The 27,409-nt window shown below is 32.9% G+C and overlaps 4 protein-coding genes across 5 annotated transcripts; 3 read left to right on the top strand and 1 right to left on the bottom strand.

Moving 5' to 3' along the window:
- The first annotated feature begins 3,932 nt into the window (after positions 1-3,932).
- Positions 3,933-7,022, top strand: LOC141671446 (5'-adenylylsulfate reductase 3, chloroplastic-like). Its single transcript, XM_074477698.1, has 5 exons — positions 3,933-4,119; positions 4,307-4,462; positions 4,913-5,057; positions 5,537-6,341; positions 6,453-7,022. Exons 1-5 carry the CDS (start codon positions 4,050-4,052, stop codon positions 6,681-6,683), a joined length of 1,407 nt encoding a protein of 468 aa, XP_074333799.1. The 5' UTR covers positions 3,933-4,049; the 3' UTR covers positions 6,684-7,022.
- A 1,781-nt stretch (positions 7,023-8,803) lies between these two features.
- Positions 8,804-12,175, top strand: LOC141671445 (glucan endo-1,3-beta-glucosidase 1). Of its 2 annotated transcripts, none has more exons than XM_074477697.1 (5): positions 8,804-9,117; positions 9,350-10,627; positions 11,286-11,313; positions 11,480-11,618; positions 11,711-12,175. In XM_074477697.1, exons 1-4 carry the CDS (start codon positions 9,039-9,041, stop codon positions 11,604-11,606), a joined length of 1,512 nt encoding a protein of 503 aa, XP_074333798.1. In that variant the 5' UTR covers positions 8,804-9,038; the 3' UTR covers positions 11,607-11,618; positions 11,711-12,175. The 2 variants fall into 2 exon arrangements, with proteins under 2 accessions (XP_074333798.1, XP_074333797.1); XM_074477696.1 differs by having other exon boundaries at positions 11,695-12,175.
- Positions 12,176-14,785: 2,610 nt separating this feature from the next.
- LOC141671992 (uncharacterized) lies at positions 14,786-16,828 on the bottom strand. Its single transcript, XM_074478470.1, has 2 exons — positions 16,339-16,828; positions 14,786-15,384 (listed from the first exon to the last, which is right to left on the bottom strand). Exons 1-2 carry the CDS (start codon positions 16,622-16,624, stop codon positions 15,002-15,004), a joined length of 669 nt encoding a protein of 222 aa, XP_074334571.1. The 5' UTR covers positions 16,625-16,828; the 3' UTR covers positions 14,786-15,001.
- A 619-nt stretch (positions 16,829-17,447) lies between these two features.
- On the top strand, positions 17,448-19,033 carry LOC141673490 (uncharacterized). Its single transcript, XM_074480241.1, has 3 exons — positions 17,448-18,462; positions 18,550-18,983; positions 19,028-19,033. The coding sequence occupies exons 1-3, from the start codon at positions 17,448-17,450 to the stop codon at positions 19,031-19,033; spliced, it is 1,455 nt and encodes a 484-aa protein (XP_074336342.1).
- The last annotated feature ends 8,376 nt before the right edge of the window (positions 19,034-27,409 follow it).

Below are 27,409 nucleotides of genomic sequence, written 5' to 3'. Positions count from 1 at the left end.
TAAGATCTGAAAACTAAACATAAATCATATTAGTCATGACATTATCAAATATATCTAACAAAAAAATTTCAGTTCAATAAAGTTTTATAATTATCAGTTGAACTGGTTAATTCCTTCAAATTATTGAACAATATATGTTTTTGGCTTAAATAATATAAAATGCATTGAATCAAATGCTACAATATAGTTTAGATAAAACTTTTATTTGAATAATTCAAAACATTAAAATAATTCAAAATATTTGTACAATATTATCTTGATCAATGAATATTGCTGATCTAAAAGAATTCTTTTTAAAAAGTTAGTTTTTTTAAGTGAAAATTGAAAAATAAATCAATTTAATATATCATCGTAGTTTTAACAAATCTAGTGAGATCTCATTTCAAATTTCAAATATTCTTAAAATTGGGACAAATCCCAAAAATAATAATGCGTTACCAGTGAAGTTAGTAATTTTAATATAAATAATCAATTAACTTGATCCTATAAAGACCTCAAACACATTAATTTATATTAACATAAGATATTAAAAAAATTTACATTATTGGTAAGATATTCTCGTCGAGCTTGTAATTTAAATTTATTAAACGTAGAATGTGACGATGTTTTTTGGCCGGGTCATGTAGTCAAATTTCAAGTATTTTTTGAACAATGTGCCAAGTTCTAAAATGCATTGACTCATTATAATTCGAACTTATCTAAATATATAATACCAATATAGATTATTTATATATAAGCGATTCTATTTTCAATATTTTTTTAAAAATTATATATGTACATTTTAATTAATTTTTATAATAAAAAACATGTTAAAAGTATATGAGATATATTTTCAAACTAAAAAATGATTAATAAATAAGATAATAATTATTTATGTACTATGCCTAATTTTATATCTGGAATTCAATTCCTTAAAATTAACTGTACAAATATTCAACTAACTATCCTTTTTTTTGCGAAATTCAAATAAGTATATTTAAAGTTAAATAAAATATTCATTTAACACACTTACATATTATGTATATGATAAAAAACATAAGTGACAATATGGTGTAGTGGTAAGAGGTTGTCCAAATAACTTGAGTTCGATTTCCACAAACCACATATTTTATATGAATATTGAAAGCATGAGTAATTTAGTCTTTTCAATGAGACTTTTTAATCTTATAAAATTATATCCTTGTTCTCGTATTATATATAGAAGAGATAGATATATGTGTCGCTATCAACGGATACTTCGAATATATTATCCAAATAAAAATGTACTCTATATATTTATAATCAATAAATTACAATTCATTGCTTGTGAGTCTTGTGACTCCAATATCTTATGTGCGAGTTGAAGGGTTTAATTCTCCTCTGACTACAAATGGTTAAGAAATGGTTGTGATATATTTCTAGAAATTTATGGAGATTTTTTATTGTTAAGAAATGGTTGTGATATATTTCTAGAAATTTATGGAAATTTTTTATATATATAAATTGAGGTTAATTGTGCTTGATTGTTCGTTCATGCCGGTCCGTGATACTCGTCTTCACCCAGAAAACAGTTAATTTGTAATGTCGATGTGTAGATTATATTCATGGACCTAATTAGTTGATCACATTGTGCGTAAATTTTTGTCTAATAGGTTGAGTTCTCTAGCTTGAAATCTTGTTTGCCATGAGAACCGGGAAAACAATAAAACCTGAACTATGGTTTTGGATACCATTGACGAGAAATGTGAGTTCCGTATGGTAGACACACGAACATCTAAAGTTTGGGAATCATTATACTCTTGCATATATGGTGCATGATAAATCAGTAGTCAGTTCCGGCGATGGTATATTCTTTAAGCAATATCCTATAAATTTATTGTGTGGTCAAGATAAAATAGTCCACTCATTTTATTTCTAATATTTGTTTGTAAAAACTATATCTAAATAATACATTATTTTCTTTTAATACTCCCACTATTTTTTTATTTGTCACTTTGACTTTTACACACATTTTAATAATGTGTTTTGACCGGTTAGTTATAATTATCGTTTGTAATTTTTTTCCGTAAATAAAAGTAAATAACTTATATTTTAATTTATTTTAACAATTATATTTCTAAATAATCGGTCAAAACACATTAAAATGTGCAACAATCAAAATGATAAATAAAAAAAACAGAAGAATATATTTTCTTTAAAAAAATAAGAGTATAAGGTATATGGATCACAAAATACATTGGAATCTTAATCAATTTAGTAGGTTGTCTAAATAAAATTATCCAGTCAGCCGTATGCATTTTATACGTGTGTTAATGTTGTAGCAGCTTTGAACGATTTTTTTGGTCAAGTTTGAACTATTATTTTGTTTAAATGAAAAACAAAAAACTTGAGATCGGTAAAATAAAAAAAGTAAGATTAAGTTGCCAAATAAATGTAAGGCTTAAAAATGAATATATATATATATATATATATAGTTATAGAAGATGGAGGTGGTTATGTGGCATTAAAGTTGTCAAACTGATCTGGATCTGAATTCGAAAATCTATATCTGTATATGTATCCGAATCTTGAAATATTTAAATAATAATATCTGAATCCGGATCCGACGGATATTCGAATCTGATTTTCAATCATATTTTCTTTTTAATATTAAAAATTAAAAAAATTGAAAAAATATAGTAAAAAATTAAAATTTCATTTTTAAAAATTAAAATAAGAGATAAAGTGATTTAATCATATTTAATTTTTCAAAAAAATAATTATATTTATCTTTTCAATATAATCGTTATTTTTAAATTGTTGAACTCAAATGATTTTTTTCTATAGGTATATAAAATTTTATAAACATAATATTTAATATATATATATATATGTATATATACATATAAAAACACTATAAATTTAATATAATATATTTTTAAATTATTGAAATATTTAAATATAAAATATATTTATTCGGATTCGAATATCATCGGATACGAATATGTCTATATCCATATCTATATTCGCAATCATCGGATTCGAATACGGATAATATCTGTTTTATTTCGGATACGAATGCGGATTTTTTGAACGAATATCGGATTTTTGGAATTTTTTGACAGCCTTATGTGTCGTCTCTCAAATCGTCTTATTCTATTTTATAATATTTTTAATTTTTGAGTTAATAAATATCAAAATCTACAATTACCTTAAATTCCGCTAAATATATTATTATCGTTCATAATATTCTCCTATTTTTTTATAATATATTTTATTAAAATTTTTGAAATCAACTTACCATCATAATATTCTCCCAAAAATTTATACTTACTTTTTAAATAAATTTATCATGTTTTTTTTTGAAATTTTTTTTTATCATGTTGATATTCACCTAAATTTTTTACTAACATTTTTTCTCATTTTCCTAAAATTAACTTATTATATTATATTTTCTTATTTTTCTTAATTATTAGCATATAAAATATTATAAAAACAAGTATCTATATGTATTTATCATAATTCATGATACTCTCATTTCTACGACATTATCTATTAAGATTTGTGTACTCAACTTATCATAATAGTCTTCTAATATTATTTTTTTTTCTTTAAATTAATTTACCATATGGACTCAGTAAACTAGTATTAATATAATCATCAACAAAATCCCATATGCAGAAGAATTTTATATACTACGAATTTCTAAATATCTCCATATATTTTTACCTTAAATAATAAGAAAAAATAAACACAGTAGATTTCACGTTTCACCACACGAGCCCCCATAATAGAATAGGAGTAAAAAGTGAGACCAAAATAATGACGAAAGTGCTGAGAAGAAAGAAAAAGAAAAATATGAAAAAAGTAGCACCAGCCAAATAAATCAAGTCATATTGTCAGCGATAAATAAATCTGGAAAAAAGGGTGTCCAGGTTCAATGAACCCTGAAAGGCCGCCAGCTTATGTCTTAAACACCTTCCCTCTCCGTTGTTTACTCTTTCCCTATATATTTCATTCATATTCACACCACTTCATAAATCATAACTCATCTTCATATAACACATTTACACACAAACACAGAAGATACAATGGCTTTTGCTGCTGTTACTTCTTCTACTTCTATGTCTACTTCGTTTTCTTCTTTTGAACAAACCAAAGGTGAATTTTATTTTATTTTTTTAACCATGCAATGCTAGTTTTGTTTTTTGTTTTGATTGATAAATGTAAAATCACGGGTTTTGATTTTTTTTAATAATTATGCTTATATGCGATACAAATCAGTATATGTTCCAATAAAATTTCGGGGTTTTCTGTTTTAATGATGGTAATTTTGTTAATTTTGCAGTTTCGCAGCTAGGTTTATATCAGCCGTTGGATCGGGCTCAATCTTTATCGACGGTTATAAATGTTTCTAGGAAACGGGTGGCTGTGAAGCCTCTTAATGCTCAGCCCAAGAGAAATGATTCGGTTGTTGTTGCAGCTTCTACTGTTCTTTCTCCTGGTATGTCTTCATGTTTTAACATTGAGTTATGTCTGATTTTAGTTTGTGTTTCATTACAATTTAAACAGGCGTGTGTGCACGTGAGCATGTTTTAACCACATATTTATTTTGTTTACAAACTGTAAAATAATTGAATTGTATCTGTATTATTGGCGAACTGTATTGTTTTGTGTTTTGTGTTTTGTATTTTCATTTTTTGAAGCTCGCATCTGTGTAGAGTTTATAATTTTATTTTAGCTACGGTTTACTTTTATTTAGATCATTGTTTATGTATCTAATTTAATGAATCTTGATTAAAGCTATTAAAAATAGGCACTTGTAGTGTGGAGAGATTTACTGGTTACATTGAGGTTAAAGTTTTCACCAGTGTTGCTAATTAGCTAGTATAAATTAAACGTTTAGAAGTGTGTTTTGAAAATTAAAATGACAATTTTGTCCCTGGGGTTCTAGGTGAAATTGCAGAAGTGGTGGAGAAAGTTGAAGTGGAGGTAGAGGACTATGAAAAACTGGCTAAGGATCTTGAAAATGCATCCCCACTTGAGATTATGGACAAGGCCCTCGAAAAATTTGGAAATGACATTGCAATTGCCTTCAGGTATAATTTGCTCTTTACTTTATTTTCATTTCCATATGAGTTTTGATATATATTGTGCTTTAAACTTTGTATAAAGATATAATTTTCAATTTACATGTTAAAATCAAACTGCCTGTCGAAATTCTACTGTTTTCTTTGCTAAAAGGCTATAGAATTTATTCTTGTGCACTAAAGAATCATGCCTACTTGAGTTAAATCATAAATGTATTCTGTTGATGTATATTCCCAAGGCTAGTAAAAATTTAGATGTCCTGTTCTATAGACCATTAAAACTCATGAATTTCCTGATCTGCTGTTGGTTTTTGATTTGAAATTGACTAGAACACTTTGCACACTGCATCGAGTAGATATTCTTGGTTAGCAATAAATTTTGTATGGCTTTTACTTGCATCATTACAATATTTGATTCTAGCTTAATTTTTTATGATTGTGTACTGAAACCTTCAGAACATTAATTCAACTGTTTTATTAATTTGCAGTGGTGCTGAGGATGTCGCTTTGATCGAGTATGCTCATTTAACTGGTCGTCCATTCCGAGTATTCAGCCTGGACACTGGAAGGCTTAATCCTGAAACATACCAATTATTTGATGCAGTTGAAAAGCAATATGGCATTCACATCGAATACATGTTTCCAGATGCTGTTGAAGTTCAGGCTTTGGTGAGGACCAAGGGCTTGTTTTCTTTCTATGAAGATGGCCACCAGGAGTGCTGCCGTGTGAGGAAAGTGAGACCTTTGAGGAGAGCTCTTAAGGGTTTGAGAGCATGGGTTACTGGGCAAAGAAAAGATCAGTCACCAGGAACTCGATCTGAGATTCCAGTTGTCCAAGTGGATCCAGTTTTTGAAGGACTCGAGGGTGGACCAGGTAGTTTGGTGAAATGGAACCCAGTGGCAAATGTGCAAGGTACGGACATATGGAAATTTCTCCGTGCCATGAATGTGCCTGTGAACTCATTGCACGCACAGGGATACATCTCCATTGGTTGTGAGCCGTGCACAAGGCCAGTTCTGCCAGGTCAACACGAAAGAGAAGGAAGGTGGTGGTGGGAGGATGCTACTGCAAAGGAATGTGGGCTGCATAAGGGAAATATAAAGGAGGAGAATGTAAATGGCAATGGAACTGGAGCTGTTAAAGCCAATGGTGAAGCCACTGTCACTGACATTTTCAACAGCCAGCATGTGGTGAGCTTGAGCAGGCAAGGAATTGAAAATTTGATAAAACTAGAAGACAGAAAAGAGACATGGCTTGTTGTTCTTTACGCACCTTGGTGCCAATTTTGCCAGGTAAATACTTGATTAACCTAAGTATCCAATGATGTACATTGAGTATTTTCTGCTGGCGATTTGTCATTAATAATGGATTGTTCTAATGAACTCTTCTTATTTTATGAGCAGGCAATGGAAGGATCATACATGGAATTGGCTGAGAAGTTAGCTGGAACAGGAGTTAAAGTTGCAAAGTTCCAGGCAGATGGAGACCAAAAGGCATTTGCACAGAAAGAATTACAGCTAGGGAGTTTCCCCACCATACTTTTCTATCCTAAACACTCTTCCCGGGCTGTGAAGTACCCATCGGAAAAGAGGGATGTTGAGTCCTTGTTAGCATTTGTGAATGCTCTGAGATGATGAACACCAAGTGATAGACGGTATCTGTGCAATATAATTTCAGTTCTCTGCTGATTCATATAAATGTTGAACTAGCAGCCGTTTTGGAGGTGTCCACTAGTGTGATGAATTTATGGTTGCAGCAATCTAATGTAGATGGGATGACCCTGTAATTGCTCTAAAGTAGTATATTTCTTTGTAATGGGTTTGGGGCAATGATTGCTGCTTTTGTACTCAATTTTGCCTTTTTGTTGACATAATGTGAGTTTCTATAGGATGAACTTCAAAGTTGCATTGCACCTAATACTGGAGATTCTTCTTCAGCTTCCTTTCATCAAAGATTGATATCAAATTACATTATGATCGTTAAAGCTGATTAGAGTAAATATTTTAAACAAGTAGAAGATACAAGGGTTGCTGGTATCGAGTTCGAGTTAAGCAAATAACATCCATGTTACTCTAATGTTAGAGCACAAACTCAAATCATTGATAAACAATTCAAATTAAACTCGAAACTTTAGGTGTATTCTTATCGAATAGAAGCACGCCTAAGAAGTTGAAAACATTCAGACACCAAAATATACTTAGAAAGCATTTGGAAACTTGCATTTAATTTCAAATGACAGCATTTGAGTTGTCATTTCAAATTCTCATGTTTATACTAATATTTGAATGTCTTGGATTTCAAATGAAATCCAAATCCAAATTACCAAACAGCTCCAAAGGGGCCATTACAGACATTATAATGGCAGGATATGATTTGGTTTCACAGAATTAGAGGAACAAAAGGTGCTTTTGAAACAATTTTGCTTGTTTTAAACATGATTGAAAAATACAGAAAAGAGCATTTGCAATTGCAATGAGTGATAGACTGTCAAGTGTTAACTTGTGGGCAACGGTATAAACATTTACTATAGTAGTATTTGATTAGGTACATCATGTCGGACACTGTGGAGCTGGCCATATAGTGGAGTTGAGGCAGTTCAAATGCATTTTACTTCCAGTTTCTGATTTTGCACATGCTTATCAGAAAGAGTCGTCAAATGGAGAGAATTTATAGGAGAAATTAGAAAATATGAGCCTCGAAAAAATGGTAAAGTATACAGGTCTGCAGGGCTCATGGCCAGTTCGCATCGATACTGTCCTATCTCTTGTATTTGATCTGAAACTTGAATTTTTTCAAAAATTTCAGTTTGTAGGTCACAACTTGTACGGTGCACCTGTATATTTCCGACGTATTCTCCTATCTCTTGTACTCAAGATCCGAAACTATCATTCTTATTTTAGTCACGGCTGCAAGGCCACAAGTTAACATTCTTTATTTTCTTTCATGTGCTTAAGAAAAACACGTGATGCCTTAATAAATGTATAATACAAAAAACAGAAAAGGTAACCCCCTCCAACCTTTCTGCTGTCAATGCCCGAACTCCATTCTTTCCTCCACTTGGCTTCCACAGTTGAACAAAATGAAGGGTATTGGCCCTTTTTATCACAATTTCTGAACAATAACAAATGATCCAAAATATCACATTTTCAAAAAATGGCCATTTTTATCACTTTAAAACGCATTTTTTATTTACGTTTTTACAAAACGTATTTTTTATTTGCGTTAATATTAATTTTAGAATATAAAATAAATAAATAAAAATAAAAATTTTGAAAGCGCATTTAAAAGTTGCGTTAAGGGTATAAACGCATAAAATTAATGCGTTATCAGGGATATATCAGGACACCAATGCATATTTATAATGCGTGGTTTTCACACCAACGCATGTTTACCATGCGTGGTCTTCATATTACAGGAACGCAACTTTTAGTTGCGTGATATTTAGGGCCATTTTCTGATATTATGATATTTTGGACCATTTGATGTTAGGGCCTTTTTTCCAAAAGGAAGTACTACTATATAAAAAAACCACAGTCACTTGAATAACATAAGGGCATTTTTGTAATTATATCACACCTCAGCCTTTCAGACAGATGTAGCTACTCAAGTCCAGCCTGGAAATCTAGCTTAAGCTCATGTATGCCCACAGAACCTATATGCCAGCAGACAAACAAAGTTCCAAAAATGTCCTTATTAAATTATTCCATTTATATATAGCTATAAAGTACAGTATATGATACCACTTCATTATTGCACTAGCAACTACAAGACCTATTTGGTAATTTTCTCCAAACATTTAGAAACCCCAAAGCAAAACCCATTCATTCACTCAAACAGTAGTTAGATCTTGTGATCTTACTCAGACAAATTCCAACCTATAAACCAAGAAAGTTCAGATTTTTGTACTTTCAAGAAACTTCAAGTGTTACATATTCATTTCAGTTCTATTATACAAAAGATGATACAAAGAGAGTTTCAACTTCATTTCAATGGCAGATTCTAAGCTCACCCTTCTCTCAATTCTACTTATTTTCATCACCTGTACAGCACACTCCTCTCTCTTACCAGGTACAATCTCTCTCTCTCTCTCTCTCTCTCTCTCTCTCTCCCTCCCTCTCTCTCTCTCTCTCCCTCCCTCTCTCCCCCCTCCCTCTCTCCCCCCCCTCCCTCTCTCCCCCCCCTCCCTCTCTCTCTCTCCCTCTCTCATCACACACACAATTCATGAAGTTCAGTAATACATATTTGTGCATATAGTATCAGAATATATGTCTATTTGAATGTAAAATTGACATTTTTGTAGAGATAAAGAAGCAAGATGATCAAGAACCTTATGTGGGAATAAACATTGGAACAGATGTATCAAATTTAGTATCAGCATCAGACTTGGTATCATTTCTTCAACTACAAAAAATCGCACACATTAGACTATATGATACTAATCCAGATATACTTAAAGCTCTTGCAAAAACAAAGATTAGAGTCATTATTAGTGTACCCAACAATCAGCTTCTTGGAATTGGTGCTTCCAACGCTACCGCGGCAACTTGGATTGGTAGAAATGTAGCTGCTTATTACCCTCAAACACTCATAACTGCCATTGCAGTTGGGGATGAGGTTTTAACTACAATACCCTCTTCAGCACCAATCTTGATGCCTGCAATTGAATCACTTTATAGTGCTTTAGTGGCCTCAAATTTGCATACCCAAATCAAGATTTCAACCCCTAGTGCTGCTTCGATTATTCTTGATCCTTTTCCGCCTTCTCAGGCATATTTCAATCAGACCCTAACCCCGATTATTACTCAGTTGCTTCAATTTTGTTCGAGAACTAAATCACCCCTTATGATGAATTTGTATCCTTATTATGTGTTTATGCAGAATAAGGGTGTTGTTCCTCTTGAAAATTCTTTGTTTAAGCCTTTAACGCCTTCAAAAGAAATGGTGGATCCGAATACTTTGCTACACTACACGAATGTTCTTGATGCTATGATTGATTCCGTTTATTCTTCTATGAGCAATTTGAATTTTAGTGATGTGTTAGTTCTTGTTACGGAAACTGGATGGCCTTCAAAAGGTGATTCTAAGGAGCCGTATGCTACAATAGACAATGCTGATACTTATAATTCCAACTTGATCAAGCATGTTTTAGATAGAAGTGGAACACCACTTCATCCAGAGATAACTTCTAGCGTGTATTTGTATGAATTGTTTAATGAGGATTTGAGGGCTTCTCCTATTTCTGAAGCTAATTGGGGACTGTTCTATGGAAATTCGACGCCTGTTTACTTGCTTCATGTGTCTGGAAGTGGTACATTTTTGGCTAATGATACTACAAATCAGACGTATTGTATTGCCATGGATGCGGTTGACCCAAGAACATTGCAAACTGCCTTGGATTGGGCTTGTGGACCTGGACGGGCAAACTGTTCAGAGATTCAACCTGGCGAGACTTGCTATAAGCCTAATAATGTACAGAACCATGCTTCTTATGCATTTGATAGCTATTATCAGAAAGAAGGGAGAAATGCTGGGTCTTGTGACTTTAAGGGAGTGGCCATGATCACCACTACTGACCCCAGTAAGTGCTTCTTAGTCGCTATATTTTAGTCGTTGTAAGCGCCTTTTTGCTTTATTTTTTAGAATGTAAGACCATTTTTATAATTTGTACATTGTTGATATAGTGATAACACCGTAATCTAGTTTTTGCAAAGAGATGAGAAAGTTTTGAGGTGATGGCTTCCATTTGGATATGCTTAGACAAAATGGTAAACTGGTCTTGCACATAGTTTGTGAGTATCCCGCTATAGTTACACATAACATTGTTTAAAAAAGACAGTGTCTCCTTATTGTGTCCCAGGAGCTTGCATGTGGTCTGCCATTGAAACTTGTGTTTATCGATTTTGCAAACAAAAAAAGAGGTATTGTGTTTATTATTTGTTGTGATGCCTTCAGTTTATAATCTTAGTGGCAGGTAATGGTTGTATGCCATGAAAAATAAATGAAACTGTCATGCTATGGAATGGTATTCTTATTTCAGCTATTGAGTTCTGGATTCACTTTGTTCATTTTCTCAATTTATCTGGTCACAAGAAAAAGACATGAAGCAATGCATCATCAGATGTATTATTCTAATGGAAATGACTTAAATAATTTTTCATGGCACTATTCACATTGTGGAATTCATGGTAAATAATAATCTGTGCTTGTTTCTGTCCTCTTGTGGGATCAATTTGCAGGTCACGGGGCTTGTATATTTCCAGGCAGGTTAGAACAATTTTCTGTACTGCATTTCTACCCTCACTTGTCCTGTTCTGCCTTTATAGATGCTAGAGTTTTGGTTTGGTATTATTCTACAGTACTTATTTTATTGAGAAGTAAAGGTAGAATCTTTGGCCGTAATCTTACATCTTATATCTGATCATGGGTGCAGTAAGAAGGTAACTAATACAACAAGTACAGTGGTGAATGCAACACAAGCCAGTGGCGCAGACCAAATAAGATTTATCAGTCTTTTTGCTGTCTCTTATGCTCTGATATGCTATCCATTCTTTTTATGACCAAAATTTGAGGTAAAGAAAAGTAAGATTCTTATTTGTACTAACAAGTTATGATTGATAACATTAGTGAATCTAATATCTATGGTAGTTTGATATTGGTGCAGGAAACTGGCTGTCGTCTGTATGATACACTGGCTTTTCCCGATTTCATTGATCTGTTTGTACAATTGATGTAACTACATTATGAATATGGGAGGGGGGATTACCAGATCTGATGTGGAACTAGCACATCAGGCATCAAAGAAGTAATGAAGGGAAAATTTTGAGCCGGAATAATGAAAATAGATCAGCTTGCAGTGTTGAAAAAAGTTAGTTCTGCTTAGCAAAAAAAAAGAGTTCTATTTTTTTTCTTTTGGTTGGCAAAGGGGCCCATTTCTACCAAGTTTACTAAATGTGCAGTATTCATTTCTACCTATTTGGAATAAAATGTTGCATTTATAGTCGAATGACCTTTTATGTTATATCTTATACCACCTCAATAATTGGGAGGATTTATTATATAACAATATGAGCAACTTGGGAGGTTACGTTTCATTCATTTATTTAATATATTTATTATGAATTATCTACATTATCGTTCTTTTCTTTCTTTGACTAATATAGTTTATAACTTTTAAATTGAGCATCTCTTCAAACATATTATGTAACTTGTGTATGTTTGCAAGAGTTCTTTTTTTTTTTGCTTAATTAACTTGAAATGTGATGTGTTTCTCGTGAAATATGTACATTTTAAATGCATTTTGGGGGGTTTAAGACTTGTTACTGCTGGCCCTAGTTCCCTTCCACGAACTGTTAGACATGCCCGGCCAAGGGAAGTGCAGGGGGTGTGGCCATTGCTCCCATTCTGTCATTGCTCCCATTTCTCTGTCTATCCAGTAAGCCACACTTGGTCAAATATCGACCTTCACACAGAAATTTAAATTAATAAGTCTCGTGCAAAACATGGAATATTACCACATGAAGAAATCCTAGTAGACGCCAAACCTTTGCAATGTAGGATCAGAACTGTAATATCCCACGTCGATAAGAATAAGAATGTTCCAGACCGTTACAGATACAAGTAAACAACCAATTTGTATCAAATCGCTAGCTTTTTTGGACTGACATGTGGTGGGTTGTTGGGTCCGATACATATTCGATTGTGGGCTTGAATGTTATAAGAACAAGTCCATCCATGAACACCAGCATTGTAGCATCCTACTAATACTTCCCGTCAACCTCTACATTGACAGAGGCATATGTTGATAATGGTTCTGCATAACAGTTATTTCTGTTGGGAAGTGATATACATTGTTGCGATTTCTATGTAAAGATTATGCCCTAAAATAGTGCAGAAAAGAAAGCAGACTTGGTTCCAGTTTTCCTGACCTCAGCATAAGATCTGGATCTATAGAAACCCTAAGCAATCCTAATTCAAGCACCATTAGCTGTTCTTTTCTTTTATTGTCCATTTCCTCTGGCATTGGCATTATTATTTTTTCTTCTCATCAGTAATAGCCATGCAACGGGGAACCTTTCCCGGTAAATCGTTTGCCTGAGATTAACCTTTCACTCTGCAACTTTATTGTCATCCTTGGTTGACCAAGGTTAACCTCAGTCCAGTTGCATCAGATGACTTGAAATGAGTTGCTGAGTCTTACTTGCGCATGTCCAGTCAAATCATGATTTCATCTCGCCCAGTACCTGCAGGGCCTCGACAACCCAGAGCAATGAAAAATCATGGCTTTAATTCTTCATTTTTTAATTATTCTCAGATTTTGCTTCAACGTTTACAAATAAGTATGTGTTGTTTGTAGTTACCAACAATTCTGTGGATTGCAAGATATGATTAACGAATCTATTTGTGTAATAGCAAGACTGAAGATCAAGAAAGTTTCTAGGCAACAATTGGGGGATTATTTTTTTTTCTTATCTTATATATGTACTAGTTTAATATTTGTATTTTGATTGCTTGATTTTATATGAAATGTAGGCTTCTAGGACAAAATTGTTCAAGAAAGCTGTGAAAAAAAATTCAATGTGGCGTGGTGGGCGTATACTTTTACTCTAACATTCTTAGCAATAGCAGCTTTATATGTCTGATGGTATTAGAAAGGCTTTGGCATTTGCGGATGCTGGCTTAAAACTCGATTTGCTGGACTAATATTGTTTTTGTAATACATTCCTGCAAAACTTGTTCAAATTACTACTCAAAGCGCTGGTAAAAGATGGTACTAATTTATTTGGTTCACAACAGTGCTTTATTCAGAAATCAGAATGTCAGCGCATCCAAATCCACTCCACATGGTACCAGAAAAATATTAGCTAATTGAAAACTGGTTCTACTTGGAATCTTATTAGTTATTTCTTAAATGATAATCGCAGAGACACAGTACTCTGACCAAAAAACAACCCTTCTTATTACAATCAAAATCTAAAGCATCACATCAAACCAAAGAGTTAGACACGTTATATTAAAAATGTAATACCATTGTGATCAACATAACATTGAAGAATCCTCTAACCTTGAGAGAAGGATAAAAAAGGAAGTTTATGATTTCGATAACCTGCTATCTCCAGTTCTTACTTCGATAATTACCTAATAAAAAACAGAGCACAGGCCAGGGACTCTGTAACATCCTGATCGGGATGTCCAAACTTGCTCACAAGGGCAGACCCCAGGCATACCATCAGTTCCTAGGCGACAATCAGCTAGGTAAATTATTTTGGTTATTAAACTCAGTTCGGCTCGTCCCTTTTTTTAAAAAAAAAAAACTTAACCTCAGCTCTGTTTGTTTGCAACTGTAGTCCCTAAGCATCCTACAATCAGGTAGGTAAATTAGTACACTGACTCGAAAACTCCCTGAGCATTTCTTGTCTAGGGTACATTTTTGCTCGCTGGACCTTGATTTGATTCTTAATGTCTAGATTTTATACCTCAATTTTTTGATTTGCTGATTCAAATGTAAAACATAGCTCCTTTCTTTCCTAGTGGTTAGTAGTAATTACTAGTATCTTATAATTATGGGTTTTATTTCCCTCCAAACTGAAAACAAAGATGTCTTCTTTTTATTTTGTCGTCCTTTATTTTCTTTTAAATGTATTATTATATTGTAATCCTCCATCCAAGACCATGGTACTTGAAAATTTATGAAAAAGATTACAACATGGTAATTTGTTTGGGTAACGAACATGCTTCATCCAGAAACTTGAGCATATGGCTCCATTCCATATAAAATATATGATATAATTAACAATAAGTTAGCTACCCCAAAGTATAACTACACTTTCTCCTCTTCAATATTGTTTAATAACAGGTTACCTATTGCATCACAACCAAGAAACTCTCTACCATTCAGTTAGTGCACCCTTGACAACAGTGAAGAAGAAAATTGAACCAACAGATGACATAAATTTTACATAACCTTCATGTTACCAGATTGTGGAAGTCCACGATCCGCAGCTTGCAACTGGTTTCTAAGGTTCTGGTTGTCCTCAAGTAAACGGTCGTACTCAAGAAGAAATCCCTCAGACTGCTTTCTCATGGCAATAGCATTGGATTCTGCATTCTTAGCTTCTTTAGTCTTGGCCTCTAGTTCTGATTGCAGTTTCTTGAACTTCTCCCTAAGCATAACAGCCTCATCTTCCAAAGCTTTCCTTTCCTCAGAACCTCCAGCCTTTACATCCTCAACTGGTCGATTCTGTTTTTTAATAGCTTCCATGCCCTTTCTTCTAATACGGAGCTCCCTGATATAGTAATGCAATCTGTCGATCATCAAAGCAAGGAATAGGGAGAAACCTGAAAAGAAATCACCTAAAATTAAAATGTGAATGAACTAGAAAGAAGCCATGGACTCTACCCGCCATGCAATACCAAGAAAAAATGGACACTTTTGGCAGATCAGAAATTCTATTGCTCCCTTAACCAATTTACCTCTAAGGTAACAAAGATAAACTCAAGAGTTGGATTTCATACAGGAATACCCCTCAATTTTCTAAGCTTTTAATTTCTAGGAAAAACAAATTGGACACCAACAGATACAATGCAAAACGATAGAGCAGTATAGTACGGTTTCCAACATTTACGAATCTGTACTAGGTGAATATAAAAAATTACATGAAGTTGTTTAATGAATCATGCAATCTAGGAAAAGTACATTTCTGCTTATACAAACCCTGTTTCAGGTCTATTTATCAATGATCCAAATCTAAAGCACTGCAATTGAGTACTTAACCTTGAAAATACAACATACATCAACCAGATCACAAACCATAGTGTACTATCTACGACTTATACAATAAATTTGACACAAAAAACAAAAGAGTACCAAATTCCTCAACTAAATCAACTCCTGCTTACACATAGACAATCCACTTAAAATCGAAAAGCCCAGCACAAAACAAGATTATCTATTAAAACCAACTAAGATGTTATGTTGTTCCAGAACATACAGAAATATCCTGCATAACTGGTCTACTAATTCTCATGGCCCGAGTTAATCAAAACACGTATCACTCTCATTATTCGATCTTTCTAACATCCAAACCAGCCTCTCTCTTCACATACATAAACAAAATTTCACAAAACTATTATAAACATTTCCATAAATCCAATATTGTTATTACACACACAAACATATTTCTTCTTGTTTTTTCAAGCCTAAAACAAGGGGTATGTATATAATCCCTTACCTCTACATACAAACAAACATATATAAAGATACATAAAGAAACATGAGATTCTGATAAATACCCATGAGAGAGGCTTCAAGAAGGCTCCTAGCAGAAAGAACCTGATCCGTTGGATTAACATAATCACCATCTTGAATTCTACTCTTTTGTATACTCACAACATTATAAACACTTGACAACATCACTACAGAAACAGTAGCTCCAACCGTTTTCACTACAATCGGACCCTGGCCCATTTTGACCCGATCCAAACCCATTATCACCAGCTTTCTTAATGGGGTTTTGAACACAAACATTGTGATCAGACCCATTTCAGTGAGGATCAAAGAGAATAGTAAGAAAATCATATCGGACGGCTGAGATTTTATTTGGTGGGAATGGAGGATGAGATAGATGAGAGAGATTGTAAGAAGGTGAAGTGTGTTTGTTTAGGATGTTTTTTCAGAACTGAAGAAAAGTGTTCAAAGAGTCTTGGCTTTTCTATGTTGTTTTGGAAAATTTATGAGTTCTTTTATCGTCGGGGCTTTAACTTTTTGTACTTTTTAGTTTCAGTCCTTGTGTTTCATAATAACAAATTCATTGAGTAGAGTCAGTGTTGTAGAAATCCGCGTATTAGCCGATTTATCGGCCGAAATGTCGGCCGGAGAGATGTTGCCGATCTAATACCAGCTAATCACTGCAAAAAACGTATTGTTAATTTCGGTCAAAAGTCGGGTTAGAAATCGGGAAAGTCAACCACATATCAATTATTATACATACAAAAAAAGTCGGACACAAACACAACTGGGTCTTGAAGCTTGATATTTCTGGAGGAGAGGAGAGAAAAAGGGTATACAAACCTAACACAATCGACAAAGAAGAACCTATCAATATCAGAATCCAGAGGTATTGATTTCAATTTCCTCTAATTATATTGTTCTATGTTTCAACTTTGATTCTTGTTTCTTATAAATAATAGTTATAACCATATATAGCTCTTTTTAATTCTTATTTGTTGATGGAGATATGTATAGATTTCTATATGATCTTCGAATATTTTAGAATGGGTAATGGTTCTTGTGTCTATATTTTGTTTTATCATCCCCAATCTCACTTTAGGGATTCATAATTTTTATTAAGTTGAATGAGTTATTAAGTTGAATGAGTTATGAGTTCTTGTAGAGTTACAGAATGGAAAACTCTCCTGATTGTAATCCATCCGCTGTTGATGATCCACTAAAGTGTAATTCTGAAGATATGGGATGGGAATTTGGTGAAATGGTTATAGCAGGAAATTCACAGAGGGTTAAATGCAAGTTATGTAGCAGAGTACTCAGTGGAGGTGTTTTTCGCCTAAAGCAACATATAGCTCGTGTTAAAGGGAATGTAGTATCATGTGATAAATCTTCTCCGATAGACCAACTAAAATATAAACGAGCATTGGAGGAGATTAAGATCACCAAAGAAAACAAAAGGAAGACACGTGAAGAAATCAGGAAAGATGTTAATATCACAATGAATAGCAATGAGTTTGATGATTGTGTTGACATAGACGGTATGAGCAAGAAACCACACCCACTAGGTCCAATTGATCAATATACAAGAGCAATATCCTCATCTGACAAAAAAAGACAACAACATATTAATGAGGCATTGTTCAAGAGTAGAACGAACGAGGTGCACACATATCTAGCTCAATGGGTTTACGAATCTGGGATTCCATTTAATGCAATTAACAATGATGGTTTTCGTAAGTTTGTTGAGGCTGTAGGACAATTTGGTCCTGGATACATACCAGCAACTCAATATCAGTTGAGGGAACCTCTGTTAAAGCAAGCTGTTAATAGTACAAAAGAAAAAATGAAGGCACAGGAGGATGAATGGAAGGATGGGGGATGTTCCGTTATGACTGATGCGTGGTCCGACAGAAAAAGACGAAGTATAATGAACTTGTGCGTTAATTGCAAAATTGGAACTACTTTTTTATCATCAGTTGAATGTTCATTGGAGGCACATACAGGAAAGTTTATATTTGACTACGTAGACAAGTGGATTGAAAATATTGGAAGTAAAGCTGTGATACAAGTTGTGACTGACAATGCTACCAATAACTTTGATGCAGCTAGACTCTTGAAGCAAAAGAGACCAAACATATTTTGGACGGCATGTGCTGCTCATACAATTAACCTTGTCCTGGAAGCAATTGGTAAATCTTTAATTTTTCTCGCATTTTAACCTACTGTACTTGCTAATTAGTTTACTAACCAATATACTTTAAACCAACTTTATGCAGGTAAAGTTCCAAATTTTAAGGCTGTGGTTGACCAGGCAAAGTCTTTAACTGTATATATTTATGCACATCATAAAACTTTGGCGTTGATGAGAAAGTTTACAAAAAAAAGGGATATTGTGAGGCCAGGTGTTACCAGGTTTGCAAGTTCTTTCCTTACGATGCAAAGTATGTTAGAAAAGCAGGAAAATTTAAAATATATGTTTCTTTCTACTGAATGGAGTGGTTGTAAGTATGCTACTCAACCAAAGGGAATAGCAGCGTATAATACTATAGTTAGCCAATCTTTCTGGACCAATCTCTCATTTTGTGTAGAAGTTTTTAAGCCGTTAGTTAAGCTGCTAAGACTCGTGGATGGTGATTTGAGACCATCAATGGGTTTCATTTATGGTCAAATTAAAGATGCTAAGAAAGAAGTCATTACAATATGTAAAGATGTAAAAGAAACATATAATCCTATTATGTACATCATTGATTCAAGGATTAAAGATCGACTTGACGGGCCATTGCATTTGACTGGATATCTCTTGAACCCTTACTACTATTATAGAGATGATGAAGCGAAAAATGATTCTAATTGCATGGGAGCGTTCATAACTTGTGTCGAGGCCTTCTTCCCTGATGATTTTCAAACTCAAAATGTGGTCTCTAATATTGAGTTGCACAAGTATAAGGCAATGGAAGGTATATTTTCAAAAAAGTTAGCCATTTCGGGAAGAATTAAGAATAATGACGATTTTAATCCAGGTAATAACTTTAAATATATGTCATCTTTCGCTTAATTGACTCCATTTATGGTAAAGTAAAATTCATCAGTTTTAATTATTCTTTGCCATGATAGTTGCTTGGTGGTCTAATTATGGATCTGAGGCACCAAATTTACAAAAAATGGCAATGAAAATACTTGGTCTGACCACAAGTTCTTCAGGATGCGAGAGGAATTGGAGCACCTTTGAAGGGGTTTGTAATTGTTAAATTATTGTTATTGTATTTATGCTCACTTACAATATAAGGTCCTCAGATTTTTAAATTCTATCTTTTATTGCTAGATTCATACTAAAAAGAGGAATAGGCTGGATTCAGAGAGATTGAATGATCTTGTATATGTCAAGTTTAATTCCAAGCTTCTTAACAAAAATAAAAATTGAAGGAAAATTGTGATCCATTATTAGCAAATGATGCTCGGATGGCTCAAGAGTGGATTGTGGATGGTGGCGATGATGATGAGTCTGAAGGTTCTACAATCACCTGCAATGAAACAAACATCAGTAATGATCCAATTAGAGAACTTGATGAAGATGATTTTCTTTCTGAAGACGAGGAACCGTTCTTTAATGATGATCAAATGTTTGGTGATTTACATAATGAACGTTGGTAACACTTTTGACTACCTGGTTTCACCTTTTGGGTTGCGTATTTGCTATTATTAGTTTTAGAATTCCACAAGGGATTCATAGTATAGAAAAAGCACATTTTTTTATGGTGCTCTGGATATAAAATATTAGTAGGGATGTAATTTTACCTGTAAGTATTTTCAATGTAAATGTGGTTGAATGACTTAATGTATTTAACTAGGTTTATATTTTTGCAGTTGACTAATGCAGATAACTAAAGTTATGGTTTTGCAGTTGATTCTTTTTTGTAAGAGCTATATTTTCATTCAGAAGTTTGCTAAAATCTTAAACATTTTTTATACTTCCTCACACAAATTTAAAAATAAATAATAAATTACTTCCGATTTCTCACCGATTTATCATTCTGATAAATCCCCGATTTCCGATAAATCGCTATAAGGTCCCTTCACCGATTTTATCCGATAAGCGATTTCTGTAACACTGAGTAGAGTACGTATTTAGTTGCAAAAAAAATCATATATATAATTAATTTTTATAGAATTAAATGAATAAAATATCTTTAATAATATATTTGAAATATGAAACAATTTCAAAATTATATGTATATACTAAAATTATCAGTTACAGATTTCAAGTTTTTAAAGTTAAATTTTATTTGATGTTTATTTGTCACAAAATGAAGAATATTTCATTAACTTCTCAAATCATTTAAGAGAATATTTCATTAACTTCTCAAATTGTTTAATAAAAGAAATTTTGAATTGGCATTTCCCTCCGTCCAATTACGATCAACTATAAAATATGAGTAGCTCGTTAGATAATGAGGTACCCTATTTGCAGACAACTTAACAAGCCTAACAACCACATTCTGATTTTTAACTTCACTCAAAATCTGTTTGCAATCCTCCACTACCTTACCTAGATAGGATAAAGCAGTAAAGGAGCTTCTGATAGCTTGTATGACATGCAAACAATCGGATTCTATATCAACATTCTCTTTTTTATGCTTTTTCATCCAACTCAAAGCTTCCCTGATGCCTATTACTACTTCCAAATGAGGAGCGATACCTCCCTACTTATAAATTGACATTGCTTCTACTAGGTTGCCATTATGGTTTCGGATTACCAAATAGTAGTTATAATTGTTATTTGCTTCAAAGATGGCTGCATTTACGTTTATCTTAACTCTATTACACGTTGGGGGGTTTCAATGTTCGTCTCCGTTATCACGGGTCATAAAGCCCATAAAAAAATCGAATGTCCTATCTTGAACACTCTGCTGCCATTGATTAAGAATATATTTTGCAGACTTTACCACATCTACTACTTCCAAGCTATGCTGATTCCATAAAAGGTCATTCCGAATTTATTTGATGTTTTAGGACTAAACTATATAGGAATCTAAGTTGTTTTAATTATGTAAATATCTAATTTGATCCAGTCCAATTTTAAAAAATCATTTTCTCATAATAGGCTATAAAAGTATGTTCATTTTCGGTATATTTTGTGACGCCCTCCAAATCAGGGGTCTAGATTTGGGAGTCACTAACCGATAAATAATAACCTAATATGCACAACGGAATAACATAATAATTATGACCCCTTCATGCAACTGAATCGATCACAAGTTATAGTATGAAACAAGCACTACTACAAACCATAAGTTATTACAATCTAAAAGTATATTTAGTTTTACATACTATTCCAAATTTTATTACAACACACTACTGTACTAGTTCAAACGTCTCAAAACCTCTACTTGTACAAACATAACAAAACTAAAGATCTTTTGACAATCTTGGTTCAAAACTCTCCTTAGGTTGGCGGATAATAATCCAGCTATGGTCTACTTGAAGAATCATAATAATAAAACAAGAATGAGACAATGAAATGCTCAGCAGGTATATAATCTCGTAAACAAGCAACAATAGCAATGTAACAGGAAATCAATATGAAATAACAAAAGGAATCTGGATCATAAAGAATGTAAATAACTGAATGAAACTGAATAATAGAGTCTGTAATAAGTGAAAGAAATTTTTTCACAATCTGTAACCAAATTATATCAAAAAATCAAGAACTAAACTTTCATTTAGTCTTTTATGATTATCAATAAATTAGATTGGAGCCATCAAGACGCTGTGTTTCCACCAATGATCAGTCACGAAGTAACACCGGCATGCCGAAGCATATCCAAAAATAATGGATACCCAAAACAAAAGGCAACACATTGGCTTATCATAATCATCATATATATTACAGTATGTCGTAATATATGCACACGCTGGGCCGGCGTCACGACCTCTTACGTAACCATCCAATCTAGAATATAAGAATTCAGTATAAATGAAATTCTTATACAATAATAAACTACTATTTCTATTTATCAAGAATAGTCATCAAATCAACTTTTCTGTAAAACAGTGTATCTCATTATTCAACAAACAACAAAGGAACCACTGTTTAAAAACAATTTATGAATCTGGATTCTAGCAGAATAATTACTAGAATAATATCTCAATCTATATTACAATGAAAGCTATACTAAAAATAATATCGAAATGTAATTGCTAAAATATTGAGTCAAGGTAGAAATACTTGCCTGATATGCACAACCTGCTTTCTAGATTTCCCTAACACCTGACTGAAACTCCTGACCACTCGATTCTATAACAAAAAGTATTGTTCAATAAACTAGACAAAACTCAGTCGACGTAATTATACGTCTCAACGAGTAACGTCTACCCGATCGTTTACATCAAATCAATGCATTTAAAACAGTTAAACAAATAATACATACCCCACATAACATATGAGCATGTAATTCACGTAACATGTAGATCAAATCATCAAAAGATAGGATTCGACATCATTAAAAATGAAATCGGGTCAAAATATAATGTTTCGGTGAATATCTGACTCAGAAAGATTTATTAAAGTGCGAGTTTTCAATATAAAAAATTTTTACGTCTCGAAAGTATTTTAAATGAAAGCGGGATAATTTTCTGAGCCTAGACACGTTCGTTTCGTTTAACATAGACAAACGGTCTATTTAATACAAATAAAATAAGAATAATTCAATTAATAATAATATTAATTGATTATTTAATACCTTTATATAATTTTAAAAACTCAAAATAATTTCAGAATATTATGTCTTAATTATAAATAATTGCATTTTATTTAACTATTTATAAATAAAATTAATTGATTAAATGAGTTAATCAATTAATTAAATCCATAATTAATCAATTAAAATAAATTATAAATAATTAAATCAAATTTGGATTTTTGAAAATAATAAAATAAAATAATATATTTTTTTTTGGAATTAAATTAATTCATTTAATTATTGAAAAATAATTAACCAAATTATTTTGAATTAAAAACAATCAATTTAGAAATTAAAATTGATTTTTGATTTATTTTTAAAAGAAAATTTGCATAAACAGATTTTGAGAATAAGGTTGTCTTCAACCTTGGAACGAAGGGCGGAGCAGTTGGTGGGAGGACGACCAGAGAAAAGCTGAAGGTGGCTGGAATCTGGAGATGAACCCAGAAACCGACGACCCTCGTCGTTTCCGTCCAACCAGTGGCCGGAATCTGGAGATGAACCCAGAAACCGACGACCCTCGTCGTTTCCGTCCAACCACCACCAATGCCCAAAACTTCCTCAATCGGATTCGATTTTGATGTCAAAACATTCCAAACAACTCCTACCATCTAAAAATAACAACAATCATATCAACTTATCCTCATAAATCATTCCGCAACCAATTCCCGAGCTTCATCGGCGATTTTCGGCGAGTAATCGAATTCAGTCAAATCGACCCCAAAATTAACACTTAATATCCTAAAACAACACGGAAATTCAAACAAACATAATCATCTAATCATAGTCACCTAAAAATTCAAGAATAATCCATAAAATCAATTAAAATGAATGATTAAAACTTTTTTAACTTGGCTTATACATCGGGTGACACAACACACATGTTTTAGCTTAAATCGATTGTATAAAGCATGATGAATCTATTTATAACATCAATAACAACTGAAAATCATCGTAAGAAACAGACCCAATTCAAGCAACCACGATGAACGTCATTTTTGCAAAATAATGAACCTTAGTTCACGATTTCGGTGTCAAAAGAACGGGCTCGAGACGAGTTTTGATTTGGTGTCAAGAACGTCACAAACGAACTGCTCAAAGACCTTCGATCGATTGAATCTTTCCAAGAACAAACCCTAGGCCCCAAAATTCCCTTTTTCTGATTTTTCTGGATTTTAGGATAATTATGCAAATAAAATAATAATTTCTGCTATTTATATTAATTAGAAAATTATATCCATAAAATCAATTAAGGATGTTTCATTCCCTTAATTAAAATAATTATCCCTAAAATTAATTTAATGGGGAATAATTATAAAAATGTAATTTTTAAATAAATACAATATATGTCAAAATTCCCCAAAAATTATGAATGTAGCGACTGGGAATTTCGCGATGTGATTAAGTGAATAAAGTATAATTTTGTGTTGTAATTGTGTAATTATGTGATTAAATAAAAGGTTAATTGATGTTGTGGTTAGTTGTCATTCTTGTATAATAGTGATTGGGAACGTAAAAAAACTCGTTCCAGTTTCATGAGTCAGCTTAGGGATTAAGCTGTGTCGTCGGGCCGTCAAGCTGATCGGAACCCGTATTAAAAGGGATGAAAATATTTAAAAGTGTGAATGTGAAATATATGTGATGATCCTATGTGTTTACATGTTTCATGTGTGCATGATTGAATTCGAGATCAGTTTTATTTTTAAATATTTTTTAAAGGGATTTTAAGGATTTTATTCATTTTAAAACTTTTTATAAAATTATAGAAATATGATTAAGGTATGAAATTTGCTTTGTTGATTTCAAAATATTCCAAAGGGCTTTTTAAAAATAGTAGTTGAATTTATTTCGAGGACTTGAGATTTTAAAATGATTTTATAGAGTTTAATTCTGTTATTTGGATTTATTCGTAAAATCCATAATAAATTATTTGGTCGCTCAAAAATTTATTTAAAAATACTAGCGAAGAGCTAATTTTTTGTTCTGGTCGATAAAAATCAAGGTTTATTTATTTGTGAATAGAAGAGGGGGTAAAATATTATATTTCCAACATTTTGTAAATAGAAAATGGGAAAAAGGGAAATAGATTTTTGCTAAATACTACTTTGCCCCTGAAATGTTTTATTAATACTCCCTACCCTCCCCTTTTTCTTTCTTCCTCCACCCGGCTATCTCTCTTTTCTCATTCTCTCTCGAACTCTCTCTTCCTCTCTCTCTCTCTCCCCCGGTACAACTCTTTCTCCTGTTTCTTTTCGGTTTCACCATTGAAACTCAATTCCAAGTTAATACTTGAGTTCCATAAGCTATATATATGTATGTATATGTTTGCATGTGGGTTTTTGGTATGTGATATGTGTGTGCTGTGTTCGGTAATTGGATTGAGGCCCGAGTTCTTGATTTTCTTCGGTTTTTGGCTTGAATCGTTGAAGTTCTGTTATGATTAAGTATTGCATGATAAAGCTTTATATGTAATCGGTGAGGATTCGATTTGGGGGCCAAGAATCCGGCAACCCCGAAACCTTGCCGCCACCGGTGATGAACTCCGGTGAACCGGGGGTGAGCCATGATGTGTTAACTGAGCTCTAAAAGTCTATAACCTCAATTTTGTTGATGCATGTCATGTTTTTCGAAAATTTCGAATGAAACTCTCGGTTTATATGATTTTTGGTTCAATTTTTGTGAGGAACATGATTGATTTGGATTTAAATTAGATGGTATTTGTAAATTAGGTTATGCATGTTCATTTGAGTGGTTGTATGCTAATGTTATAAGTGTTTAAATGATTTATTTGATTATTGATTGAATCAGGAATCAAAAGGATGGATTTGAATGCATGTGAGATTGATATGTGTAGTTGAATAGGATTAAGTTGGTGCATTAATTCGGTTTTAAAGAAATGGTATTTAGTTCGGTTTTCATCGGAAAAAAAAGAAATGATTTCAAGAATAGTTCTTGTTTGGAATGGATTAAGATAGGTTTAGTTTGTAAACGAAACCTTGCATGTTGATATTTGATAATTTGTTTGTGGTTTTGTTGAAAAGGACGAATGGTGCATGGATTTAAAAGAAATGATTCAAGTTGTTTGATCGATTTGATTATCGATTCTAATTATATGGTTTGTGGAAGTTTGATTTGGTGTTAAAGATACGTTTGGATAGATGAATGTCAAGTTAAGTGATTGCATGTTAAGTTTTAAAGAACTACTTGTTTTATTTTGGGATTTTAGTTCGAATTTCTGGTTAAAAAGGAAGGTGTAAGTGGTTTGTTGATAAGTCATTCAAATTATGATTATTTGCTTAAGTATAAAGCTTGGTTTATAAAGGTATAACATACTACGTGCTATGAGAGTATTCTGTGGTTATACTCGTGTATATAAGTTAAGCGTTAATGCGAATTGGGGTAATCGTTAGACGTTCAGGGAACATTGAGTGTGAATGAGTATCTAGTTAGGGGTTTTGTTTTGGATTGTAAATTCAGATAGCGGAGGCATTCTGGCTAGAAAAGGGAATGGAATCCTAGGTGGCAGTAGCTCTATACCCGTTAAGCAGGAAAGTGATTTAAGGCAAGTAACTCTGCCTTCTCCTATGAAATTGATACTAGAGAGGAACTTATTGATGCCATGATAAAGTAGTTACTCTTTATTGCAATTGTGATATATCTGTAATGATTTTTGAGAAACCCTTATATTGTTTCTTGCGATAACTTGATATAGATCCCTGTTTAACCCTTTTGTAACCTTGTTAATTCCTACCCTGATTACTTTGCTATTTCCTTTGCTACCTTGTGAACTTGTAACCCTAAAAGAACTTTGATGAATCCCTTTGCGTAATGTTTTGATTAACCTAGATTCTTTGAAATTCTTAAACTTTGTCATGTGTTGATCTTGAAACTGTTCCAACCTAGAACCAGTACACCCTATTTATCATTTGATCAAGTTCCTTAGTATTGATCCCTGTTTACGTTTGATTCATTCACTTTCCTTGAAATCTTAAATTGAAGCTAAGAATGATTTTTGACTTGAATGAGTCTTAATGATTTCACATTCTTGATAATGTTAAAATGAATTTAGTCAACTCTTTTCCTTCTTCCAACACAAAGGTTTTCCAAATGAATTCCTGATGGACTGGATAGAGACGTAAGAGGCTATTAGGACTAGTCCAGTCACGTAAGAGGCTAGCGGGGCTAGTCCAATATAATGTTGAAATAATTCCATAGGTATCATAACGACCAGATGGAGGTCGGTACGGGCTGATCACCCGTTAAACAGATAACACATACTCCACATATGTTACGCCTTTAATGAACTGTAGAGGGGATGAATACAGTCAAAGAATCAAATCAAAATAATAGACACAATTGAAAGAACAATTTTTATTATTGATGTATAAAAACTGAT

The sequence above is a fragment of the Apium graveolens genome, chromosome 7 (assembly GCF_009905375.1).
Source record: "Apium graveolens cultivar Ventura chromosome 7, ASM990537v1, whole genome shotgun sequence".
NCBI lineage: Eukaryota > Viridiplantae > Streptophyta > Magnoliopsida > Apiales > Apiaceae > Apium > Apium graveolens.
Note: the sequence above shows the minus strand (reverse complement) of the source record. Positions and strands in the feature narration are given on the sequence as shown.